This window comes from Carcharodon carcharias, chromosome 37 (assembly GCF_017639515.1).
Source record: "Carcharodon carcharias isolate sCarCar2 chromosome 37, sCarCar2.pri, whole genome shotgun sequence".
Classification (NCBI taxonomy): Eukaryota; Metazoa; Chordata; class Chondrichthyes; order Lamniformes; family Lamnidae; genus Carcharodon; species Carcharodon carcharias.
Window position 1 is genome coordinate 6,543,270 of NC_054503.1, and position 24,430 is coordinate 6,567,699.

At 51.6% G+C, this 24,430-nt stretch overlaps 1 protein-coding gene across 2 annotated transcripts in view; it reads right to left on the reverse strand.

Annotated features, from left to right (window-relative positions):
* Nucleotides 1–425: 425 nt before the first annotated feature.
* The window catches only part of LOC121273040 (copper chaperone for superoxide dismutase-like), a 114,816-nt gene continuing 90,811 nt past the window's right edge, over nt 426–24,430 (reverse strand). For both annotated transcript variants that reach the window (XM_041179994.1, XM_041179995.1), the window contains exons 3-8: nt 20,844–20,981; nt 19,351–19,528; nt 16,557–16,617; nt 14,999–15,076; nt 4,668–4,771; nt 426–1,708 (exon numbers count right to left, since the gene is read on the reverse strand). In XM_041179994.1, coding sequence (XP_041035928.1) covers nt 1,555–1,708; nt 4,668–4,771; nt 14,999–15,076; nt 16,557–16,617; nt 19,351–19,528; nt 20,844–20,981 — 713 coding nt within the window. In that variant the 3' untranslated portion in view covers nt 426–1,554. The remainder of the gene's footprint in view (nt 1,709–4,667; nt 4,772–14,998; nt 15,077–16,556; nt 16,618–19,350; nt 19,529–20,843; nt 20,982–24,430) is intronic.

The window sequence follows — 24,430 nt, forward strand, 5'->3', positions numbered from 1 at the left end:
CTCAGAGACGAGTGTGCTGCCCACTGTGACATGACCGGGGAGGTGATGGCATGGTGGTATTGTCGCTGGACTAGTAATCCAGAAACCCAGGGTAAAGCTCTGGGGACTCGGGTTCGAATCCCGTCATGGCAGGTAGTGGAATTTAAATAAAAATCTGGAATTAAAAGCCTCACGATAACATGAAACGATTGTAGTTAAAAGCCCATCTGGTTCACTAATGTCCTTACCTGGTCTGGCCTACGTGTGACTCCAGACCCACAGCAATGTGGTTGACTCTTAAATGCCCTCTGAAAAAGGGTAATTAGGGATGGGCAATAAATGCTGGCCTAGGCAGCGGCATCCACATCCCATGAATGAATAAAAAAAATGCGCTGTGCAATGCTGGAGACAGCAGGTCTAGCAAGATTAAAGAGAAACAGTTCTTCTTAAGTCATTGCAGAACTTTATTGTTGCTAATACAGTAAACCATGAGGTAAATTGAGTAAATCACAGCAGATTAATCACAACCTATATCCAAGTTAAATCATTTCAAACGGCACCAAATAAATTCTCAGTCCAACCTAAAGGGAGGTTGCTTTTTTGGGGGGGGCGGAGAGACGGTTCAGATGGAAGGGGGAACAGTTTGTTTGCTGTTCAGACAGAAATATCGCAGGAAAGGTTTCTTAAGAGCCTCAAACCATCCGCAAGCGTCTGCCGTTCCAGTTTTGAAAGGAAGAAATGCACTCCAAAAGCGTCATTCAGGGCTAAGGGACACCCTGAAGCCCTTCGCAGCCAGTGACGGGTTTTGCCGGTAACCGTGGCAACCCACTTGCAAGTTATACTGCAGCCGGTGCAGGCTCAAAGTAGAGTGAGGTCGCTGCTGCCACCACCAGCCAATGGGAGAGAGCCTTCCTTTGCTTGGCTTTGGTCAAATGGCAAAGCGCTGCTCATTGGTCCTTCGAAACGCACAGGTCAGGGGTAAAATTTCCCAACTCGGTGGGCCCACAGGCCTCTGCGTTACTGGTCAATTGGGTGTGGTGGGGATGGCGAGAGGGGGAAAATTGCTTTGATTGACAAACCTCGGATCCAATCAGCTAGCAAAGGGTCAGCTCCTTTTCCAATTGGCCGTCAGAGGGCACCTGGGACGTAGACAAATAGTGGGATGGAAGGTCATGTGATAAAGCCTCCACGCGCAGGCCCAGACACAGTTGGCAACTCGAGGGCTGCATAACTTGGCTGAGCTGGAGGGCAACCAACAGCTGCACCCCAGCCCCACCAACCCCCGCTTGGCATCAGAAAGGAGTTAAGGTCAACATTGAGAACACAGAGAGCTGGAATAGACAGAGGAGGGTAGAGAGAAAGGCTCAGGCTTAGATCTCATGACAGGCCTGCCTGACCACTGCTGGACAGAGGCCGCAGCAGGGGTCAACAGTCAGTCAACAGAGCCTGCTCTGGTTCATGAGATTAAATTCTCCTCATTACCCCAGTCCCACAGACAGAAAACGATTTTCAAGAAAATTCCTGTCACCGGATTCAAATCTGGTCAGAAACATAGGCGTCTAGGATCAGGCAAGTTCAAAGGTTAGCCGCAGGGGGGTCCTTTGACTTGCGGCCCGTTCCGGCAATTGGTCGGTCTCGCTCCTCCCACAGGGTCACGCCGTCGCACGAGCAGATCTTTTTCGGATTCTGGAAGAGTCCGGCGGAGCGAGCGATAATTCCACAGGCCAAACTTCATGGGAGAATAGTCGAAGTGGGATGGGGAGGGGTGGGGAGGAAGGAAAAAATTTCAGGTAAAGCATGAGGTTGGATACAGAGTAAACTTCCCTCTACATTGTCCCCATCAAACACTCCCAGGACAGGTACAGCACGGGGTTAGATACAGAGTAAACTTCCCTCTACACTGTCCCCATCAAAAACTCCCAGGACAGGTACAGCACGGGGTTAGATACAGAGTAAATCTCCCTCTACACTGTCCCCATCAAACACTCCCAGGACAGGTACAGCACGGGGTTAGATACAGAGTAAAGCTTCCTCTACACCGTCCCCATCAAACACTCCCAGGACAGGTACAGCACGGGGTTAGATACAGAGTAAAGCTCCCTCTACACTGTCCCCATCAAACACTCCCAGGACAGGTACAGCACGGGGTTAGATACAGAGTAAAGCTCCCTCTACACTGTTCCCATCAAACACTCCCAGGACAGGTACAGCACGGGGTTAGATACAGAGTAAAGCTCCCTCTACACTGTCCCCATCAAACACTCCCAGGACAGGTACAGCACAGGGTTACATACAGAGTAAAGCTCCCTCTACACTGTCCCCATCAAACACTCCCAGGACAGGTACAGCACGGGGTTAGATACAGAGTAAACCCTCTACACTGTCCCCATCAAACACTCCCAGGACAGGTACAGCACGGGGTTAGATACAGAGTAAACTTCCCTCTACACTGTCCCCATCAAAAACTCCCAGGACAGGTACAGCACGGGGTTACATACAGAGTAAAGCTCCCTCTACACTGTTCCCATCAAACACTCCCAGGACAGGTACAGCACGGGGTTAGATACAGAGTAAACTTCCCTCTACACTGTCCCCATCAAACACTCCCAGGACAGGTACAGCACGGGGTTAGATACAGAGTAAACTTCCCTCTACACTGTCCCCATCAAAAACTCCCAGGACAGGTACAGCACGGGGTTGGATACAGAGTAAAGCTCCCTCTACACTGTCCCCATCAAACACTCCCAGGACAGGTACAGCACGGGGTTAGATACAGAGTAAACTTCCCTCTACATTGTCCCCATCAAACACTCCCAGGACAGATACAGTACGGGGTTAGATACAGAATAAAGCTCTCTCTACACTGTCCCCATCAAACACTCCCAGGACAGGTACAGCACGGGGTTAGATACAGAGTAAAGCTCCCTCTACACTGTTCCCATCAAACACTCCCAGGACAGGTACAGCACGGGGTTAGATACAGAGTAAAGCTCCCTCTACACTGTCCCCATCAAACACTCCCAGGACAGGTACAGCACAGGGTTACATACAGAGTAAAGCTCCCTCTACACTGTCCCCATCAAACACTCCCAGGACAGGTACAGCACGGGGTTAGATACAGAGTAAACCCTCTACACTGTCCCCATCAAACACTCCCAGGACAGGTACAGCACGGGGTTAGATACAGAGTAAACTTCCCTCTACACTGTCCCCATCAAAAACTCCCAGGACAGGTACAGCACGGGGTTACATACAGAGTAAAGCTCCCTCTACACTGTTCCCATCAAACACTCCCAGGACAGGTACAGCACGGGGTTAGATACAGAGTAAACTTCCCTCTACACTGTCCCCATCAAACACTCCCAGGACAGGTACAGCACGGGGTTAGATACAGAGTAAACTTCCCTCTACACTGTCCCCATCAAAAACTCCCAGGACAGGTACAGCACGGGGTTGGATACAGAGTAAAGCTCCCTCTACACTGTCCCCATCAAACACTCCCAGGACAGGTACAGCACGGGGTTAGATACAGAGTAAACTTCCCTCTACATTGTCCCCATCAAACACTCCCAGGACAGATACAGTACGGGGTTAGATACAGAATAAAGCTCTCTCTACACTGTCCCCATCAAACACTCCCAGGACAGGTACAGCACGGGGTTAGATACAGAGTAAAGCTCCCTCTACACTGTCCCCATCAAACACTCCCAGGGCAGGTACAGCACGGGGTTAGATACAGAGTAAAGCTCCCTCTACACTGTCCCCATCAAACAGTCCCAGGACAGGTACAGCACAGGGTTAGATACAGAGCAGATCTCCTACTGTGCATCGATGGTGGAGGGAGTGAATGTTTAAGGTGGCTGATGGGTAGCCAATCAAGTGGGGCTGCTTTGTTCTGGACGGTGTCGAGCTTGTTGAGTGTTGTGGGAGCTGCACTCATCCAGGCAAGTGGAGAGTATTCCATCACACTCCTGACTTGTGCCTTGTGGACAGGCTTTGGGGGGAAACAGGAGATGAGTTAACCCGCAGAATTCCCAAACTCTGACCTGTTCTTACAGCCACAGTATTTACTTTCCCCATATCTGGCAATAGACTTGCCCAGCAATAACCTACCCATTGCGGTCTTGAAAGCTCAATTGACACCCAACATCCACGGCCATGTTTGCAAGGGGAGTGCTGGGAAGAGAGTTCCCGATTCTGACTCCCCTTTGTGTGAAGTGCTTCCTGACATCAGCCCAGCTCTGATTTTAAGGTTAAGCCCCGTGGTACTGGACTAGCCCCCTACCCCAACCCCCACCAGGGGAAATAGTTTCTCTCTATTGACTCCTACGGAATCCCTGTAATATTTTTTACTGCCTTACCCACCAAGCTCACGGCAACACAAGCCAGTCAGTCCTCGTATATTAACCCTTTAAGCCTTCCTAACAGCCGGGCCTGGTCGCTCCCTGGCCTGCCTGACCAAGATGAGGAACCCGCAGCAAGCGGGAGCCGGGGGGGGCAGGGAGTCATATCCCGCTGGCCAGCCCTAGTCCAGCTAGGGCTGTGTGTGGGTCACCGCGCACTGGCCCAAGCCCCTGGGTCTCTGAGGGAGTTTGGTACCATCTGCAGAGAGAGAGAGAGAGAGAGAGATGCCCGTGCCTCACCCCTCAAGACAAGCCTGTTTCCTGCACCCCCCACCATCAGCCTACCGGTCTCCCGAGTTGCCCGTGGTTCGGGACAGAGGGTGGTCACCTCTGCCCAAGTCATCCTCGCTGCTGTCGACCACCACCGATCGGCCTATGATATCCCAGACCTGCCGGGAGAGGGGAAGGGCAGAGTTAGTGACGGACGGATGGTTCAAGTGTCACACCGCTCCCATCCCCGACCACCACCCCCACTGCAGGTCAACACCCTTGTGCCGATGGACCCATCCATTAAGACCTTCCAGTACCATTCCCTCACCGAGGCCCCGAGCCAAAGTAGTGGATCGAATTTTGCCTCGAGGCGAGTGAGAGGGAGACCCGGAGTGTGGAAAGAGGAAAAGAAAGATTGTGTCTCGAAAAGCAGAACACCGCGGATGCCGGGAGCCTGAAATGAAGAAAGAAAACGCTGGGAACGCTCAGGCGGCTACAACAACATCTGCGGAGAGGGAAAGAGAGTTCACGTTTGATTCAGAACCGGGAAAAGTTGGAGACCCGGTCGGTTTTGAGGGAGGGGTGGGCGGGACAAGGACAAAAGGAAGATCTGAGATCGGGTGGAAGACAGAGAGTGAGTGAGAGATGGCTTAGTGTGACAGGGCCAAAGGGGATGGGAATGGGGCAAGAAGAGAGACAAAAGATGTGGTTCGAGCTCACAGGCTGCTGTCTGAAAGAGAAAAAAAACAGTAACAAGCAAAGAAATGGAAACAAAATGGAGCAGAGGTTACAGTCTGAAACGGCTGAGTTCAGCGTGCAGTCTGGAAGGCTGTAAAGTTCCTAATCGGAAGGCAAGGTGCTGTTCCTCAAGCTTACATTGTGCTTCACCAGGACAGTGAGCAGGCCGAGGACAGAGATGTCAGTGTGAGAGCAAGGTGGAGAATTAAAATGGCAGGCCACCGGAAGATTGGAGTCAAGCTTGCGGACTGAACGGAGGTGTTCACTGCAAAGCAGTCACCCAATCTGCGTTCGGTCTCCCCAGTGTAGAGGAGCGGATACAGTACATAAAAATATTTCTTTGTACACAGCGACTCCTGGACAGAGTGCGTAGAGTGAAATCGAGAGCAGGATTGAGTGTGGGTGGGACTGCGCACGAGGGAGCAGTAGTTAACAAAGTGGGACGTGAAAGCTGCTAGAGGCAGGAACTCAGAGTTTTCAGATGCTTCCTACTAGTCTTACTACACAACTGACATAGAGTCAGAGGGAGTGCTATTTTATGTTGGTTGGAGTCTTGCACCATGTAACATGATAACAATTTGAAGTAGGTACATCTCTCCCAAACCAATTTCCAATAAGATTCTCCAAGTTATTCAATCACTCTGAATTTGTGCTTCTAGCATAGGAATAGGCCATTCAGCCCATCTGCCCTATGCCAGTGTTTCTCCTCCACACGAGCATCCTCCCACAACCTCTTTATCTCTCCCCTTCCCCAATCACCATATCCTTCCATTCCTTTCTCCTTCATGTGTTTATCCAGCTTCCCCCTTAAATGTATCTACACTATTTGTCTCAACCAAGCCAAAATCAAGACATACAGAGCTTTTCTTTACTGAGGGAGTTTATTGACTTGTTCAGTCTTATAGCTCTCTTCCCACTCAACCCAGTGTCCCAACTATCCCCTATTTATACTCTTTAAAACCCAAAATAAATTAATTAACAAATTGACATCCCCTTAAAGGGGCACTGTAGAAACAAAAAAAAACTTTAAAGGAAACTTAACAAATTAAATTAAAATGATGATGCACTCCAGCCCCCGCAGTTCGCAAAAAGCATTCTATCGTACCGGTGGACGCTGCGTGCTCCCTCTCTAGAAGAGGGGCAGACAGACAGACTGAACCACCCACTACACGGCCCGCTGCCTGGACCTGTTATTGGCCACCTTGGCCAGGCCCTAAAGCAGAACCACGAGGAAGTCCTCCAATCTGCCTGCCCCCCCACTCTACACCGGGCGGCCAAAGATCAGGAGCATGGGGCTTAAGTACAACCAAAATTTGAGGAGCAGCCCCCTCAAGTAGGCGAAAAGGGGCTGCAACCTGACACCATCTCTGTACATGTGGAACACAGACTCCTCAAGGCCGTATCCCCTAGTTATGCTCTCTTTAGTAAAACAAACAAAAAAAATCAAAAAATTAAACAAAAATCAATAAATGAGAGGGGATGAAGGCCCCTGACGGGGCATTGTAACAAAAATCAAAAGAAACTTAACTAACTAAGCCAAAATATCATGCCCGGGGGTGATAATGCACCCTAGCCCCCATGGTGCCTACCAATCCCGGTAAACCGCTAGTGTACCAGCCGACGCCGTGTGCTGCCTCTCCAGGGCCACCTAGCTATGGACATAGCTGCAGAAGAGGGGGCACACAGTCGGCTTAGACAATCCCCTCAACTGCCTGCTGCTTGGAACTATTGTTGGTCACCTTGGCCAAGCCCAGGATCACGCTTACGAGGAGGTCCTCCTCCCTCCTCAGCCCCCTCAAATAGTCGAAAAGGGGCTGCAACCTCACGCAATCTGTGTACACATGGAATACGGGCTCATCAAGACTGTATCCCCTACTTATACGTGCTCAAAGACAATCAATACCCATCAACTGTTTCTCTTAACCGTAACAATGTAATTGACATTAACGAACCCTAACAATGTAATTGACATTAATGGTGAGGGTGGGGGGGGGGGGGGGGGGGGGGGGGTGCGGTGTGTGGGTGGTGCTAGGAGGAGATTTTTCATTCTCTCCACTTGTAAGCTGGAACCCCTAATCACCCCAAACACTGCACTGCCCCCACCACCCAACCAGATATTAACCCCAACATCTGACCCACTTCTGGAATGCCTGTGAACAAACAGCTCACCAACTGCTTTAACTGCCTGGCCATCATCTGCTTCCTTTTGCAACACCCTCGTGACCACAAACAGGATGCAGTCTCCCAAACAGGTCTTCCTCCCCAACGTGTGGGAAGGTTGGCCCACCTCATTTCAACTCACCTACTGCTGAAGCCCTCCTCTGCGCCTCTGCCCTTTTCCAGAACAGACTGCTCCGGCACTATCCGGCACTACTGGGTTACGTGGGGCGGTTGTAAATGTACTTCCAGTACAGCACTGGGAGCGCTGGATGGGGGTTATGGGCTCCAGAGACAGAGAAGGACACAGACCCACAACCTTCTGACACGCGGTGGGGGAGGAAGAGGGGCACCTCTTGAAAACCTCTCACAAAAAATGGAAGGGGCAAGTTTGCGACTGAAGCAAAATGTTCTTTGAGAAAGAACAGGGATTCTGGCATCAACCTGTCTTACAGAATCATAGAGGAGGCTGCTCGGCCCATCATGTCAATGCTGGCTCTCCGCGAGAGCACCTCAGCTAATCCCACCACTACTCCCCGTAGCCCTTCAGCTGTTTCTTCAGTTAATGATTGAATTCCCTTTTGAAAGCCTCAATTGAACTGCCTCCACCACACTCTCAGGCCGTGCATTCCAGATCCTAACCACTCGCAGCATGAAGGAGTTTCTCCTCCTGTCTCTATTGCTTCTTTTGTCAAGCACCTTATATCCATGCCCCTCTCGTTCTCAATCTTTCCGCCAATGGGAACAGTTTCCCCCTACCGACTCTGTCCAGACCACGCACGGTTTTGGACACCTCTTATCAAATCTCCTCTCAGCCTCCTCTTCTCCAAGGAAAACAGTCCCAGCTTCTCCAATCTATCTTCATAACTCAAGTTGCTCATCCCTGGAGCCATTCTCGTGAATCTTTTCTGCATCCTCTCTAATGCTTTCACATCCTTTCTGAAGTGCGGTGCCCAGCGCTGGACGTAATACTCAGCTGAGGCTGAATCTGTGTCGTATACAAGTTTAACATAACCTCCTTGCTCTTGCACTGTATGCCCCCATTAATAAAGCCCAGGATACTGTATACTGTATTAACCACTTTCTCAACCTGTCCTGCCACCTTCAACGAATTGTGCACATATACCCCCAGGTCCCTCTTCTCCTGCATCCCCTTAAGAGCTTAGAGGTTTTCTTGGATGTGCAGATATAGGAGTCCAAAATGATGATGGGATTAAGGTAGGATGGATATGGAGAAATCATTTTTCTCTGATAGGGAAATTTAAAGCGAGGGAACATAATCTCAAAAAATGAGATAGGTCATTCAGGAACGAAATCAGGAAGAACCTTTCCCACACCAAGGGCTGTGGAAATCTGGAACTCACTCCCTGAAAAAGTTCAACTGGAGATTCAACTGTCATTCTTTGAGAGGGTGCGGAAGAGATTGACCAGAATGGTCCCAAGGGATGATGGGATCTTAGAGACGGGGTTAGGGTTGGAGAAGCTGGGGTTGCTCTCCTTGGGGCAAAGGAGATTGAGGGGGGAGGATTTGATAGAGTTGGGCAAGACGATGACAGGTTTGGATCAGGTAGACAAAGGAAAGCTGTTCCCATTGGCTGATGGGACAAGGACTGGGCGGGGGACACAAATTTAAGGCTTTGGGTAAAGGGAGGGGGGGCAGTGATGTGAGGAAGAGCTTTTTTTTTAAACACAGCGAGTGCTAATGACCTGGAACTCGCTGCCCATGAGTGGGTTGGAAGTGGAGACAATGAATGATCTCAAAAGGAAATTGGATGGACGCTTGAGGGAAATAAACTTGCAGGGATAGGGTAGGGAGACGGGACTGGTAAACTGCACGACAGAGAGCTAGCATGGGCCAAATGGCCTCCTTCTCTGCTGTTGTGAAAGCCCGTGTGCTTTTAGGGGGGGATAAAACCTATGTTTTATGTTGGGGTGATGGTCTCTTTAAGAGCTGGCTTTCTCTGAAAGGCTTCTGGGAAAGCACCTTGTTTCCAGAAACTTACCACGTGACCCACAATCATCTGGGAGATGAACAATAGGGTAAGAGTCAACAAGAAGTTAATTATAGGGGCGAGCAGATTCAGTGTGTCTGGATCTTTTCAAGCAGGTTCCTTTTGAGTTTAAAACTCAAGAGATGTTCAAACACTTAGAGATGTTCAAAACCATGAGGGGGCTGGACAGATTAAATAGGGAGAAGCTGTTCCCGCTCATAAAAGGATCAAGAACGAGAGGGGCACAGATTTAAAGTGATTTGCAAAAGAGGCAAACGTGATGTGAGAAAAAACTCTTTCACGCAGGGAATGGTTCGGGTCTGGAATGCACTGCCTGGAAGTGTGGTGGAGGCAGGTTCAATTGTGGCATTGGATGATTATTTGAGTAGAAACAATGTGTAAGGATACAGGGAAAAGGCAGGACAATGGCATTTGGTCATAATGCTCATCTGGAGTGCTGGTGTAGACACGGTGGGCTGAATGGCCTTCTTCTGTGCCGTTAAAATTCTGTGAAAAGAAACCAGCTGCAGAACAGGGAACATCTCTTTCCAGTAGAATCCAGTTGAAATTCAGGGTGCTGGCTAAAATAGTTTAAAACTCTTGTTAACTGAAGGACTCCACTAATAGTAAGATGATCTTCTGTGATTGCCAAGCCGAGAACGTTGGCTCAGGATTTAGGAGCAGGAGTAGGCCATTCTGCCCTTCAGCGTCTGCTCCGCCATTCAATAAGATCATGACCGATCTGGTTGTGGTCTCAACTCCACTTATCGGTCTGCCCCCACCCCCGTAACCCTAGACTCCCTTATCTATCAAAAATCTGTTTAACTTAGCTTTGAATAAATTAATTAACCCAGCATCCACTGCTTTCTGGGGAAGAAAATTCCACAGAAGAAAGACCCTTTGTCTCTTCCTGCGACGCTCTGGTTATCATTAGTTAAATTGCTACACTGCTCTATTCCCTCGTTGGTTCCCTTGATTTACCACATCTTCTCTCACATTTAGTTAGCTTAAAGCCCTCTCTACCACCCCGGTTATACGACTCGCCAGAACGTTGGTCCCAACACAGTTCAGATGAAGACCGTCCCTAAGGTACAGCTCCCACTTTCCTCAGTACTGGTGCCGGTGCCCCATGAATCCCCACACCAGCCTTTGAGTCATGCATTCATCTCTGTGATCTTATTAACCCTACCCACAATTTGCTCGTGGCTTAGGTAGTAATCCAGAGATTATTACCTTTGAGGTTCTGCTTTTTAATTTACCCCCTAGCTTCTCTTACTCCCTAAGCAGAAACTCTTTCCTAGTTATATCTATGTCATTGGTACCTAGATGGACCATGACCACTGGATCCTCCCCCTCCCACTGCTAATTCCTCTACAGCCCCAGGCAGGGGTCCCATAGCCTAGCACCAGGCAGGCAACACAGCCGTCTGGACTCCTGCTGTGAGCTGCAGAGAACTGTGTCTATCCCCCTGACTATACTGTCCCCTACTACCACTACATTCCTATTTACTCCCCTCGCTTGAATGCCAACTGTACCACGGTGGCATGGTCAGTTCATTCATTCACCTGCAGCCCCTACTCTCATCCATACAAGCTGCAAGAGCCACGTGTCTGTCGGACAACTGCAAAGGCTGAGGCTCCTCCACTTCTACCTTCTCTGCCCCCCTTGAGAAGGGGGAGAGAGAGAGAGAGATGCAAAACTCCAGTGTTAAAGCATATTAGAAATAGGAGAGTTCTGACTGAGGTGGCTATGTTTAAGACGTTAGCTAAGCCCCTACTGAACTGGGAATCCACAGTGGGACAGTTGAGGAGATTTGGAGGGAAAACCTTTCCGGAATTAAGTGAAAGGTACAAGAAATCTCAGCTCATCTACAATTTTAAAAAATTCATTCATGGGATGTGGGTGTTGCTGGCTAGGCCAGCATTTATTGCCCATCCCTAGTTGCCCTTTGAGAAGGTGGTGGTGAGCTGCCTTCTTGAACCGCTGCAGTCCATGTGGTGTAGGTACACCCACAGTGCTGTTAGGGAGGGAGTCCCAGGATTTTGACCCAGCGACAGTGAAGGAACGGCCGATATATTTCCAAGTCAGGGTGGTGTGTAGCTTGGAGGGGAGCTTGCAGGTGGTGGCATTCCCATACGCCTGCTGCCCTTCTAGATGGTAGTGGTCGTGGGTTTGGAAGGTGCTGTCGAAGAAGCTTTGGTGAATTCCTGCAGTGCATCTTGTAGATGGTACACACACTGCTGCTACTGTGCGTCGGTGGTGGAGGGAGTGAATGTTTGTGGATGTGGTGCCAATCAAGCGGGGCTGCTTTGTCCTGGATGGTGTCGAGCTTCTTGAGTGTTGTGGGAGCTGCGCTCATCCAGGCAAGTGGAGAGTATTCCATCACACTCCTGACTTGTGCCTTGTAGATGGTGGACAGGCTTTGACTCTTTGAAACCATAGTGAACCCAAGTGGTTAATCTTCTAATTTCTGGTAAGTATCTGACTTGAGTTTACTTGAGGGGAGAGTGTATGTCAAATGGGTGCAGAAGGAAAGTGGAGTTAAGAAGTTCAGTAAGCATCTATGTTGATTGCATTTTTAATATCTTTAAGCTAACTATTAAGTTATTAGTGTTCACGTTCTTTGATTTTTGTGCATTAAAATTGCTGTGATTTGAACCGTGAACCGAGCAGCTTCATCCTTTAAGTATATACCTGGATTTTCGGATTCTAAAACAAAAATAAATTAACCTTACTGGCCACTCCTGAGATCGTAACACTACGAAGCTTTTCAAGACTGAGACTTGATCGATTTTATTGGGCCGAGAGTTTTGGAGGGAGATGAAGCTGAGCCAGGTAGATGAGTTAGAATACAGATTATCCAGGGTCTTGCTGAACGGAGGGAGGAGTAGCCATGAGGGATGAATGACATCCTCCTGTTCCTATCCCGATTGGGAGTGCGTAAGGTTAAGGATACAATTGAGGACCTTTTTTCCTATTCGTTCATGGGATGAGGGCATTGCTGCCCAGGCCAGCATTGTATTGCCCATCCCTAATTTAAGAGTCAACCACATTGCTGTGGGTCTGGAGTCACATGTAGGCCAGACCGGGTAAGGATGGCAGATTTCCTTCCCTAAAGAGACATTAGTGAACCAGAGGGGTTTTTATTGTAAAGGGTTAATGTAAACAGAGTCTACATCATCGGTGATGTAAGATCACAGGACAACAGAGTATGCTGAGAGATAGTTCTATGTGGAGCCTCGTGCTAAGCCTTAACCTGTACATATGTTAGGAGGAGGTATATTAAAAGTTAAACTTTACTGCCTCCAGCAATCTCTATCGATCCTAACCAAGGACAATCTCAGCTAGGACCCACAATAATGATAACAGACTATCCAGCCCTTTAATTATTTTTTTAGACCTCTCTCAGGTCATCTCCACTCTGCTCTGAAATAAACAGACCAAAGTCACAAGAAATAGTTGCAGGAGTGGACCATTCAGCCCCTCGAGCCTGCTCCCCCATTCAATACAATCATGGCTGATCTTGGGCTTCAACTCCACTTTCCCACCCGCTCCCCCATATCCCTCAATTCCCTGAGACACCAAAAATCTATCTATCCCAGCCATAAATATATTCAACGATGGAGCATCCACAACCCTCTGGGGTAGAGAATTCCAAAGATTCACAACCGTTTGAGTGAAGAAATTTCTCCACATCTCAGTCCTAAATGATCGACCCCTTATCCTGAGACTGGGCCTCCATGTTTTAGATTCCCCCGACCAGTGGAAACAATCTCTCTGCATCCACCCTGTCACAACCGCTTCAGAATCTTGTAGGTTTCAATGAGATCCCCTCTCATTCTTCTAAACTCCAGAGAATGTAGACCCAATTTACTCAACCTCTCATTATTGGTCAACTCCCCTCATCCCAGGGGAGCCTTTGCTCTACTGTCTCCAATACAAGTACATCCTTTCTTAAATGTGGGGAACAAAACTGCACTCCGTATTCCAGATGTGGTCTCACCAAAGCCCCATACAGCCCACGACTGCTACCATCCAGAATACAAGGGTAGCAGACACATGGGAACACCACCACCTGCAAGTTCCCCTCCAAGTCACTCACCGCCCTGACTTGGGAATATATTGGCCGTTCCTTCACTGTCGCTGGGTCAAAATCCTGGAACTCCCTCCCTAACAGCACAGTGGATGTACCTAGACCACATGGACTGCAGCAGTTCAAGAAGGCAGCTCACCACCACCTTCTCAAGGGGCAATTAGGGTTGGGTAATGAATGCTGGCCCAGCCAGCGACGCCCATATCCGCAAATGAATTTTTTAAAAATGGTAATAAGACTTCCTTATTCTTGTGCTCCAATCCCTTTGCAATAAAGGCCAACATTGTGGTCTTTTAGTGGATTTGCCGAACTAAATTTCTTTAAGATAGAAATTGGTCTCACAGCTTTTCTCCAGAACTTTTCCAAAGCCACTATATCACCCACCATATGTGGGGACCAAACTGGGCCAGTGCTTTAGATGTGGTCTGACTAGCAGTCTCTATAGTGAAAAAAATGGTGCCTTAGATTTACATACCAGTACAAACCAAGAAGGAACAAAGTAAAGAATTTGCTTTCCTGTAGCACCCTTAACATCCTCAGGACATTCCAAAGCGCTTTACAGCCCATGAATAGTTATTGTTGTAATCCAGGAAAGAGGACAGCCAATTTGCACACAGCAAGCTCACACAAACAGCAAGGAGATAATGACCAGCGATGTAGCTTGAAGGAGAAATATTTACCCCACGATACTGGGTAAAACTCTCCCTCTGCTCTTCTTCCAAATATCGGCTGTGGGAGCTTTAACAGCCACCTGAGAGGGCAGACGGGGCCTTGCCTAAAGGTCTCATCTGAAAGACGGCACCTCCGACAGTGTGGTGCTCCCTCAGTACCGGCACTGGGAGTGTCGGTCTGGATTTTGTACTCAGGTGCCTCAAGTGGGATTCGAACCCACAGCTTTCCGCCTCGGAGGTGAGCGTGCCACCACAGGGGGAGATGGTGGCGTAGTGGTAAGGTCGCTGGGCTAGTAATCCAGAGGCCCAGGCTAATGCTCTGGGGACATGGGTTCAAATCCCCACCAAGGCCGCTGGTGGAATTTAAATTCTATTAATAAAATCTGGAATTGAAAGCTAGTCTCAGTGATGGCGACCATGTCGTAGAAACCCATCTGGGTCACTAATGCCCATTTAGGGAAGGAAATCTGCCCTCCTTACCCGGTTTGGCCTACACGTGACTCCAGGCCTACAGCAAATGTGGTTGACTCTTAACTGCCCCCTGAAATGGCCGAGCGAGACACTCAGTTCAAGGGTAATTAGGGATGGGCAACAAATGCTGGCGACTGCCCACATCCCATTAAAAAATAATAACGGTGAGCGTTAATTTGAATATCTCGATCTTGGCGGTGAGCCGGATCGGAGATGGTTTCAGGGGAATTTTCTCGGCTCACACCCGGCGCACCCTCTCACCGCGGTGACAGCCGGCGGCCTTACCTTGAGGCGGCTGTCCTGAATTCGGAAGTTGGCCCTCCCAGCCTCGTTCGCATGGATGTTTCCCAGGTCACCAACGTGCTGTAAGAGAGGCACCGATGAGGAAACGTTGAGGGCCAGTAATCGGCAAAAATTTGGGAAACGGTTGTGAAATGAAGCCGAGCTTCTGGGGTTCAAGGAAGATCCTTGGGGGGTTGGGGGTTGGTCCCAGAATTGGATGGTCCTGGGAAAAAGTGCGTTAAAGCATGAAAGGGAACGATGTAAGTGGAGGGGGGCGGAGTTTGAAAAGGACTGGGAATTTCAACAACAACATTCCCATCAAACACTCCCAGGACAGGTACAGCACGGGGTTAGATACAGAGTAAAGCTCCCTCTACACTGTCCCCATCAAACACTCCCAGGACAGGTACAGCACGGGGTTAGATACAGAGTAAAGCTCCCTCTACACTGTCCCCATCAAACACTCGCAGGACAGGTACAGCACGCGGTTAGATACAGAGTAAAGCTCCCTCTACACTGTCCCCATCAAACACTCGCAGGACAGGTACAGCACGGGGTTAGATACGGAGTAAAGCTCCCTCTACACTGTCCCCATCAAACACTCCCAGGACAGGTACAGCACGGGGTTAGATACAGAGTAAAGCTCCCTCTACGCTGTCCCCATCAAACACTCCCAGGACAGGTACAGCACGGGGTTAGATACAGAGTAAAGCTCCCTCTACACTGTCCCCATCAAACACTCCCAGGACAGGTACAGCACGGGGTTAGATACAGAGTAAAGCTCCCTCTACACTGTCCCCATCAAACACTCCCAGGACAGGTACAGCACGGGGTTAGATACAGAGTAAAGCTCCCTCTACACTGTCCCCATCAAACACTCCCAGGACAGGTACAGCACGGGGTTAGATACAGAGTAAAGCTCCCTCTACACTGCCTCCATCAAACACTCCCAGGACAGGTACAGCACGGGGTTAGATACAGAGTAAATCTCCCTCTACACTGTCCCCATCAAACACTCCCAGGACAGGTACAGCACGGGGTTAGATACAGAGTAAAGCTCCCTCTACACTGTCCCCATCAAACACTCCCAGGACAGGTACAGCACGGGGTTAGATACAGAGTAAAGCTCCCTCTACAGTGTCCCCATCAAACACTCCCAGGACAGGTACAGCACGGGGTTAGATACAGAGTAAATCTCCCTCTACACTGTCCCCATCAAACACTCCCATGACAGGTACAGCACAGGGTTGTATTCACCCCAATAATGCGCTCAAATGGAGAATGTGCTGTGCGACTTTCCTATTTCTTATACCTGCTGTCTGACTGCCTTCCTGCATGAAATTTCCCCCATCAGGGGCAATTTATTTTGTGGGGATTTCCCATCCTCTGGGTTAGGGGAATTGCTCCTATTGTTTATAACCTGCAAGCCAAATGGAAGATTGGTTTGGACAACCTAGGCTCCCGGCTGAAGGGAATGATGGAAACCTCCGCCAGACATACTGTGCAGTCACCCTCAGGACTACAGTCTGTGTGGGCACAGAGCCAGCCAGACCTCACTTACCCGATCGGTGTCGTCCGGCCCACCGTGCCTATTCTCTCCTGGGTTGTAGTGGTCGCCACAACTGTGGAAGGACGACATACAAAGCTTTAATCCATGGTGAGAATGTCACAAAGGGGCTTCAGTCATAGCCCAGTGTGACTCTCTGAGTCAGAGGGACCCGGGTTTGAGTTCTCTCCAGAGAGTGGAGTTCCCTACTATATTCCCAGTGTCCGTGCTGAGGGAGCGCCGCACTGTCGGAGGGTCGGCGCCGAGGGAGAGCCGCACTGTCGGAGGGTCGGCGCCGAGGGAGAGCCGCAGTGTCGGAGGGTCAGCGCCGAGGGAGCGCCGCACTGTCGGAGGGTCGGCGCCGAGTGAGCGCCGCACTGTCGGAGGGTCGGCGCCGAGGGAGCGCCGCACTGTCGGAGGGCCGGCGCCGAGGGAGCGCCGCACTGTCGGAGGGTCGGCGCCGAGGGAGCGCCGCACTGTCGGAGGGTCGGCGCCGAGGGAGCGCCGCACTGTCGGAGGGTCGGCGCCGAGGGAGCGCCGCACTGTCGGAGGGTCGGCGCCGAGGGAGCGCCGCACTGTCGGAGGGTCGGCGCCGAGGGAGCGCCGCACTGTCGGAGGGTCGGCGCCGAGGGAGCGCCGCACTGTCGGAGGGTCGGCGCCGAGGGAGGGCCGCAATGTCGGAGGGTCGGCGCCGAGGGAGGGCCGCACTGTCGGAGGGTCGGCGCCGAGGGAGCGCCGCACTGTCGGAGGGTCGGCGCCGAGGGAGCGCCGCACTGTCGGAGGGTCAGAAATGAGGGAGCGCCGCACTGTCGGAGGGTCGGCGCCGAGTGAGCGCCGCACTGTCGGAGGGTCGGCGCCGAGGGAGCGCCGTACTGTCGGAGGGCCGGCGCCGAGGGAGCGCCGCACTGTCGGAGGGTCGGCGCCGAGGGAGCGCCGCACTGTCGGAGGGTCGGCGCCGAGGGAGCGCCGCACTGTCGGAGGGTCGGCGCCGAGGGAGCGCCGCACTGTCGGAGGGTCGGCGCCGAGGGAGCGCCGCACTGTCGGAGGGTCGGCGCCGAGGGAGCGCCGCACTGTCGGAGGGTCGGCGCCGAGGGAGCGCCGCACTGTCGGAGGGTCGGCGCCGAGGGAGGGCCGCAATGTCGGAGGGTCGGCGCCGAGGGAGCGCCGCACGGTCGGTGGGTCGGCGCCGAGGGAGCGCCGCACTGTCGGAGGGTCGGCGCCGAGGGAGCGCCGCACTGTCGGAGGGTCAGAAATGAGGGAGCGCCGCACTGTCGGAGGGTCGGCGCCGAGGGAGCGCCGCACAGTCGGAGGGTCGGCGCCGAGGGAGCGCCGCACTGTCGGAGGGTCGGCGCCGAGGGAGCGCCGCACTGTCGGAGGGTCGGCGCCGAGGGAGCGCCGCACTGTCGGAGGGTCGGCGCCGAGGGAGCGCCGCACTGTCGGAGGGTCGGCGCCGAGGGAGAGCCGCACTGTCGGAGGGTCGGCGCCGAGGGAGCGCCGCACTGTCGGAGGGTCGGCGCCGAGGGAGCGCCGCACTGTCGGAGGGTCGGCGCTGAGGGAGCGCCGCACTGTCGGAGGGTCGGCGCCGAGGGAGCGCCGCACGGTCGGAGGGTCGGCGCCGAGGGAGCGCCGCACTGTCGGAGGGTCGGCGCCGAGGGAGGGCCGCAATGTCGGAGGGTCGGCGCCGAGGGAGGGCCGCACTGTCGGAGGGTCGGCGCCGAGGGAGCGCCGCACTGTCGGAGGGTCGGCGCCGAGGGAGCGCCGCACTGTCGGAGGGTCAGAAATGAGGGAGCGCCGCACTGTCGGAGGGTCGGCGCCGAGGGAGCGCCGCACTGTCGGAGGGTCAGCGCTGAGGGAGTGCCGCACTGTCGGAGGGTCAGTGCTGAGGGAGCACCGCACTGTCGGAGGGTCAGTGCTGAGGGAGCGCCGCACTGTCGGAGGGTCAGTGCTGAGGGAGCGCCGCACTGTCGGAGGGTCAGTGCTGAGGGAGCGCCGCACTGTCGGAGGGTCAGTGCTGAGGGAGCGCCACACTGTCGGAGGGTCAGTACCGAGAGTGCTGCACTGTCAGAGGTGCCGTCTTTCAGGATGAGACATTAAACCGAGGCCCCGTCTGCCCTCTCGGGTGGGTGTAAAAGATCCCACGGCCACTATTGGAAGAAGAACAGGGGGGAGTTCTCCCCGTGTCCTGGGGCCAATATTTATCCCTCACCCAACATCACTAAAAACAGATGATCTGAGTCACTGAAATTGCTATAAACAATTTGGCTGTTGCCAGTGAGATAACCAGGTTGTGAAAGACAGTCCCAGGACATCAGTTTGAGAACCTGATCTTGGTTTTGAGAAACAATTCAGGAACTGAAAGCCTGTTATTGTAGAAGTGACCACAGAAACATCAGATTGCAAATTCCCAACTGGTCCCTGAGTTCACGTGACTCCCGACACACCCAGACATGTTGCCTCACGGCCGCCCCTCGGAAATGCTCGAGGGAACCCCTTGGATTCTCAACGTGCGCCGGCCCCGGGCACTGCAGCAGCTCATCACCAACTTCTCAGGGGGCAGTGAGGGGATGGGCAACAGCCAGGCAGCCTCGCCAGCAACGCCCGTCTCCTGAGAACGAACGGAGAAGAAAATTGGGCCTGTGATGCCTGCCATGGCTAAATAGCCAGCCAGTACCATGTGCCCAGGCTCAAGAATCGACCAGGGTGCTAAAAATCCGGCACTCATCTCCCAACACAGGGGAGGAAAGAGAGATGGCGAGGAAGGGCACTCCATCTCACTATCTCCCTCACACACTCACGGGCGACAGTCTACCTGAGGCAGGAGCTGGTCAGGTCCCCGAATTCATGCACATGTAAGCCGTGCAGGCCGGGTTTCAGTCCATCGATCGTTCCCTCGATGAGGCACTGCTTCTCCGAGAGCTGCAGGAACCGCACTGCGCCCTTGATGTCGCCCTCTGGGCCCAGCATCGCTACAGCAGCACCCAGGTCCTCTGTGGAGAAAAGGGCATGTGGGCACAAGTTAGATACAGAGTAAAGCTCCGTCTACACTGTCCCCATCAAACACTCCCAGGACAGGTACAGCACGGGGTTAGATACAGAGTAAAGCTCCCTCTACACTGTCCCCATCAAACACTCCCAGGACAGGTACAGCACGGGGTTAGATACAGAGTAAAGCTGCCTCTACACTGTCCCCATCAAACACTCCCAGCTCAGGTACAGCACTGGGTTAGATACAGAGTAAAGCTCCCTCTACACTGTCCCCATCAAACACTCCCAGGCCAGGAATAGCACGGGGTTAGATACAGAGTAAATCTCCCTCTACACTGTCCCCATCAAACACTCCCAGGGCAGGTACAGCACGGGGTTAGATACAGAGTAAAGCTTCCTCTACACTGTCCCCATCACATACTCCCAGGGCAGGTACAGCACGGGGTTAGATACAGAGTAAAGCACCCTCTACACTGTCCCCATCAAACACTCCCAGGACAGGTACAGCACAGGGTTAGATACAGAGTAAAGCGCCCTCTACACTGTCCCCATCAAACACTCCCAGGACAGGTATAGCACGGGGTTAGATACAGAGTAAAGCTCCCTCTACACTGTCCCCATCAAACACTCCCAGGACAGGTACAGCACGGGGTTAGATACAGAGTAAAGCTCCCTCTACACTGTCCCCATCAAACACTCCCAGGACAGGTACAGCACGGGGTTAGATACAGATTGAATCTCCCTCTACACTGTCCCCATCAAACACTCCCAGGGCAGGTACAGCACGGGGTTAGATACAGAGTAAAGCTTCCTCTACACTGTCCCCATCAAACACTCCCAGGACAGGTACAGCACGGGGTTAGATACAGAGTAAAGCTCCCTCTACACTGTCCCCATCAAACACTCCCAGGACAGGTACAGCACGGGGTTAGATACAGAGTAAAGCTTCCTCTACACTGTCCCCATCACATACTCCCAGGGCAGGTACAGCACGGGGTTAGATACAGAGTAAAGCTTCCTCTACACTGTCCCCATCAAACACTCCCAGGACAGGTACAGCACGGGGTTAGATACAGAGTAAAGCTCCCTCTACACTGTCCCCATCAAACACTCCCAGGACAGGTACAGCACGGGGTTAGATACAGAGTAAAGCTCCCTCTAGACTGTTCCCATCAAACACTCCCAGGACAGGTACAGCACGGGGTTAGATACAGAGTAAAGCTCCTTCTACACTGTCCCCATCAAACACTCCCAGGGTGCGCTAGGCAGTAAATTAGAACCCTAATAACTCCCGGTATTCTGGGTGATTGTACTCACTGAAAGCGGTAGGGCCCATTCCTTTCAGCACGGCCCGTCTCCCTGTGCTCTCTATTAGCGCTTGCACTTCCCCAGATGTCAGTGTCGTGTCGATGAGCACCTGCTCTGAACTCACATTGATATCCACCAAGTGGATTCCTGCAGCAAATCGGAAACAAGTCAGTCAGAGCACAGTTTCTGCACCATCAGCATCCAATCCCTTTACACTGGCCATCATAATTCCTGAAAGGGAGGATGGCACAGTTATTAGTATACCTCTTATCGCCTACTAACCTATGAACCCACCCGCACCCCCAAAATGCTACCTTGCCCAGTTATTATAATTTTAATGGGGCATCTGTGATTGCCACTTCATTTGAAAAGAGGGTCCTTCAACCAAAAACGCTCAAGAACCACTAGGATAATCGGCCATGAAAGGAATCACAGCCAAGGCAGATTTGCAACATGCTGCACTCAACGTTCACACACACACGTACTTGCAATGTGGGCGTGTGAGAGAGTGTGTGACGCTGACAAACACACTCACACGCATTGATCCACGTGCACGCTCACGCAATGTCACATTCTCTCACATATACTGACACACAGTCCCTCCCTAACAGCACCATGGGTGCACCTACGCCCTATGGACTGCAGCGGTTCAAGAAGGCCTTCTCACCACCGCCTTCTCAAGGGCAACTAGGAATGGGCAATAAATGCTGGGCCCAGCCAGCGAAGCCCACATCATGCAAACGAATAAAAAAAATACACTCTCACAATGTCACACTTTCTCGCACACACAGTGACCCACACACACGTTACACCCTTGAACATACACTCATCACACTCGCACACACAATGACCCACACACACGTCATGCCCTTGAACATACACTCATCACACTCGCACACACAATGACCCACACACACGTCACGCCCTTGAACATAGACTCATCACACTCGCACACACAATGGCACACACACGCTTTCTCACACGCAATTTTTAAAATTCATATATGGAATGTGGGGTTCACTGGCTAGACCAGCATTTATTGCCCATCCCTAACTGTACTTGTGAAGGTGGTGGTGAGCTGCCTTCTTGAACCGCTGCAGTCAACTCTCAAACGCAATGACACACACACATGTCACGTCCTCTCACACGCAATGACACACACGTCACGTTCTCTCACACGCAATGACACACACGTCACGTTCTCTCACACGCAATGACACACACACACACGTCATGTTCTCTCACACGCAATGACACACACAAACACGTCACGTTCTCTCACACGCAATGACACACACACGTCACGTTCTCTCACACGCAATGACACACACACACGTCACGTTCTCTCACACGCAATGACACACACACGTCACGTTCTCTCACACGCAATGACACACACACACACGTCACGTTCTCTCACACGCAATGACACACACACGTCACGTTTTCTCACACGCAATGACACACACACACACGTCACGTTCTCTCACACGCAGTGACACACACACACACGTCACGTTCTCTCACACGCAATGACACACACACACACGTCACGTTCTCTCACACGCAATGACACACACACACGTCACGTTCTCTCACACGCAATGACACACACACACGTCACGTTCTCTCACACGCAATGACACACACACTTACGTCACGTTCTCTCACACGCAATGACATACACACACACACACGTCACGTTCTCTCACACGCAATGACACACACACACACGTCACGTTCTCTCACACGCAATGACATACACACACACACACGTCACGTTCTCTCACACGCAATGACACACACACACACGTCACGTTCTCTCACACGCAATGACACACACACACACGTCACGTTCTCTCACACGCAATGACACACACACACGTCACGTTCTCTCACACACAATGACACACACACACACGTCACGTTCTCTCACACACAATGACACACACACACGTCACGTTCTCTCACACGCAATGACACACACACATACACACACGTCACGTTCTCTCACACGCAATGACACACGTACACACGTCACGTTCTCTCACACGCAATGACACACACACGTCACGTTCTCTCACACGCAATGACACACACAACGTCACGTTCTCTCACACGCAATGACACACACACACACATCACGTTCTCACACGCAATGACACACACACACACATCACGTTCTCTCACACGCAATGACACATACACGTCACGTTCTCTCACACGCAATGACACACACACACATGTCACGTTCTCCCACACGCAATGACACACACACGTCACGTTCTCTCACACGCAATGACACACACACACGTCACGTTCTCTCACACGCAATGACACACACACGTCACGTTCTCACACGCAATGACACACACACACACGTCACGTTCTCTCACACGCAATGACACACACACACGTCACGTTCTCTCACACGCAATGACACACACACACATCACGTCACGTTCTCACACGCAATGACACACACACACACGTCACATTCTCTCACACGCAATGACACACACACGTCACGTTCTCTCACACGCAATGACACACACACACATCACGTCACGTTCTCTCACACGCAGTGACACACACACACATCACGTCACGTTCTCTCACATGCAATGACACACACGTCATGCTTTTTCACACGCAATGACACGTCACGTTCTCACACAATGACACACACATCACGTTCTCTCACACACAATGACACATGCACATTAAGCTCTCTCAGATGCAATGACACACGCACATGCCACACTCTGCCACACGCAAATGGCGCACACTCTCATACACACAATGATGGACAATCTCTCATACACACATTAACACATGGCATATTAATTGTATAATTAAGGATAAGGATATATGGGTAAAGGGCATTGATTAAGTTACTTGAGTACATTTAAAGAGACAAGCTATTTAAATTTATTAAGTTTTTTTGTTAGTGTCCCTTTAAGGGGATGTCAATTCATTAATTCGTTAATTAGTTTATTTGATTGCCCAAAAGAGTAGAAAGAGAAACTTCTAGAACACTGGGTTGTTGGTTAGCGAGGAAGAAGACATGTAATATTGCATTCTGTAAATAATTCTAGCATTAAGTAAAAGCTTCAAAATGAATCGCACACACCCACACACACACCCACATACAGACACACCCACACACACAGACACACCCATACACACAGACACACCCACACACACAGACACACCCACACCCACACACAGATACACCCACACGCACAGACACACCCACACGCACAGACACACCCACACGCACACAGACATACCCACACGCACAGACACACCCACACGCACAGACACACCCACACCCACACACAGACACACCCACACACACAGACACACCCACACGCACAGACACACCCACACGCACAGACACACGCACCCACACTCACATACGCACCCACACTCACACACCCACACACACTCACACACTCACACACCCACACACACTCACACACCCACACACCCACAGAGACACACACCCACAGAGACACACACCCACAGAGACACACACACACACACAGACACACACACACACACCCACAGAGACACACACACACACACACACA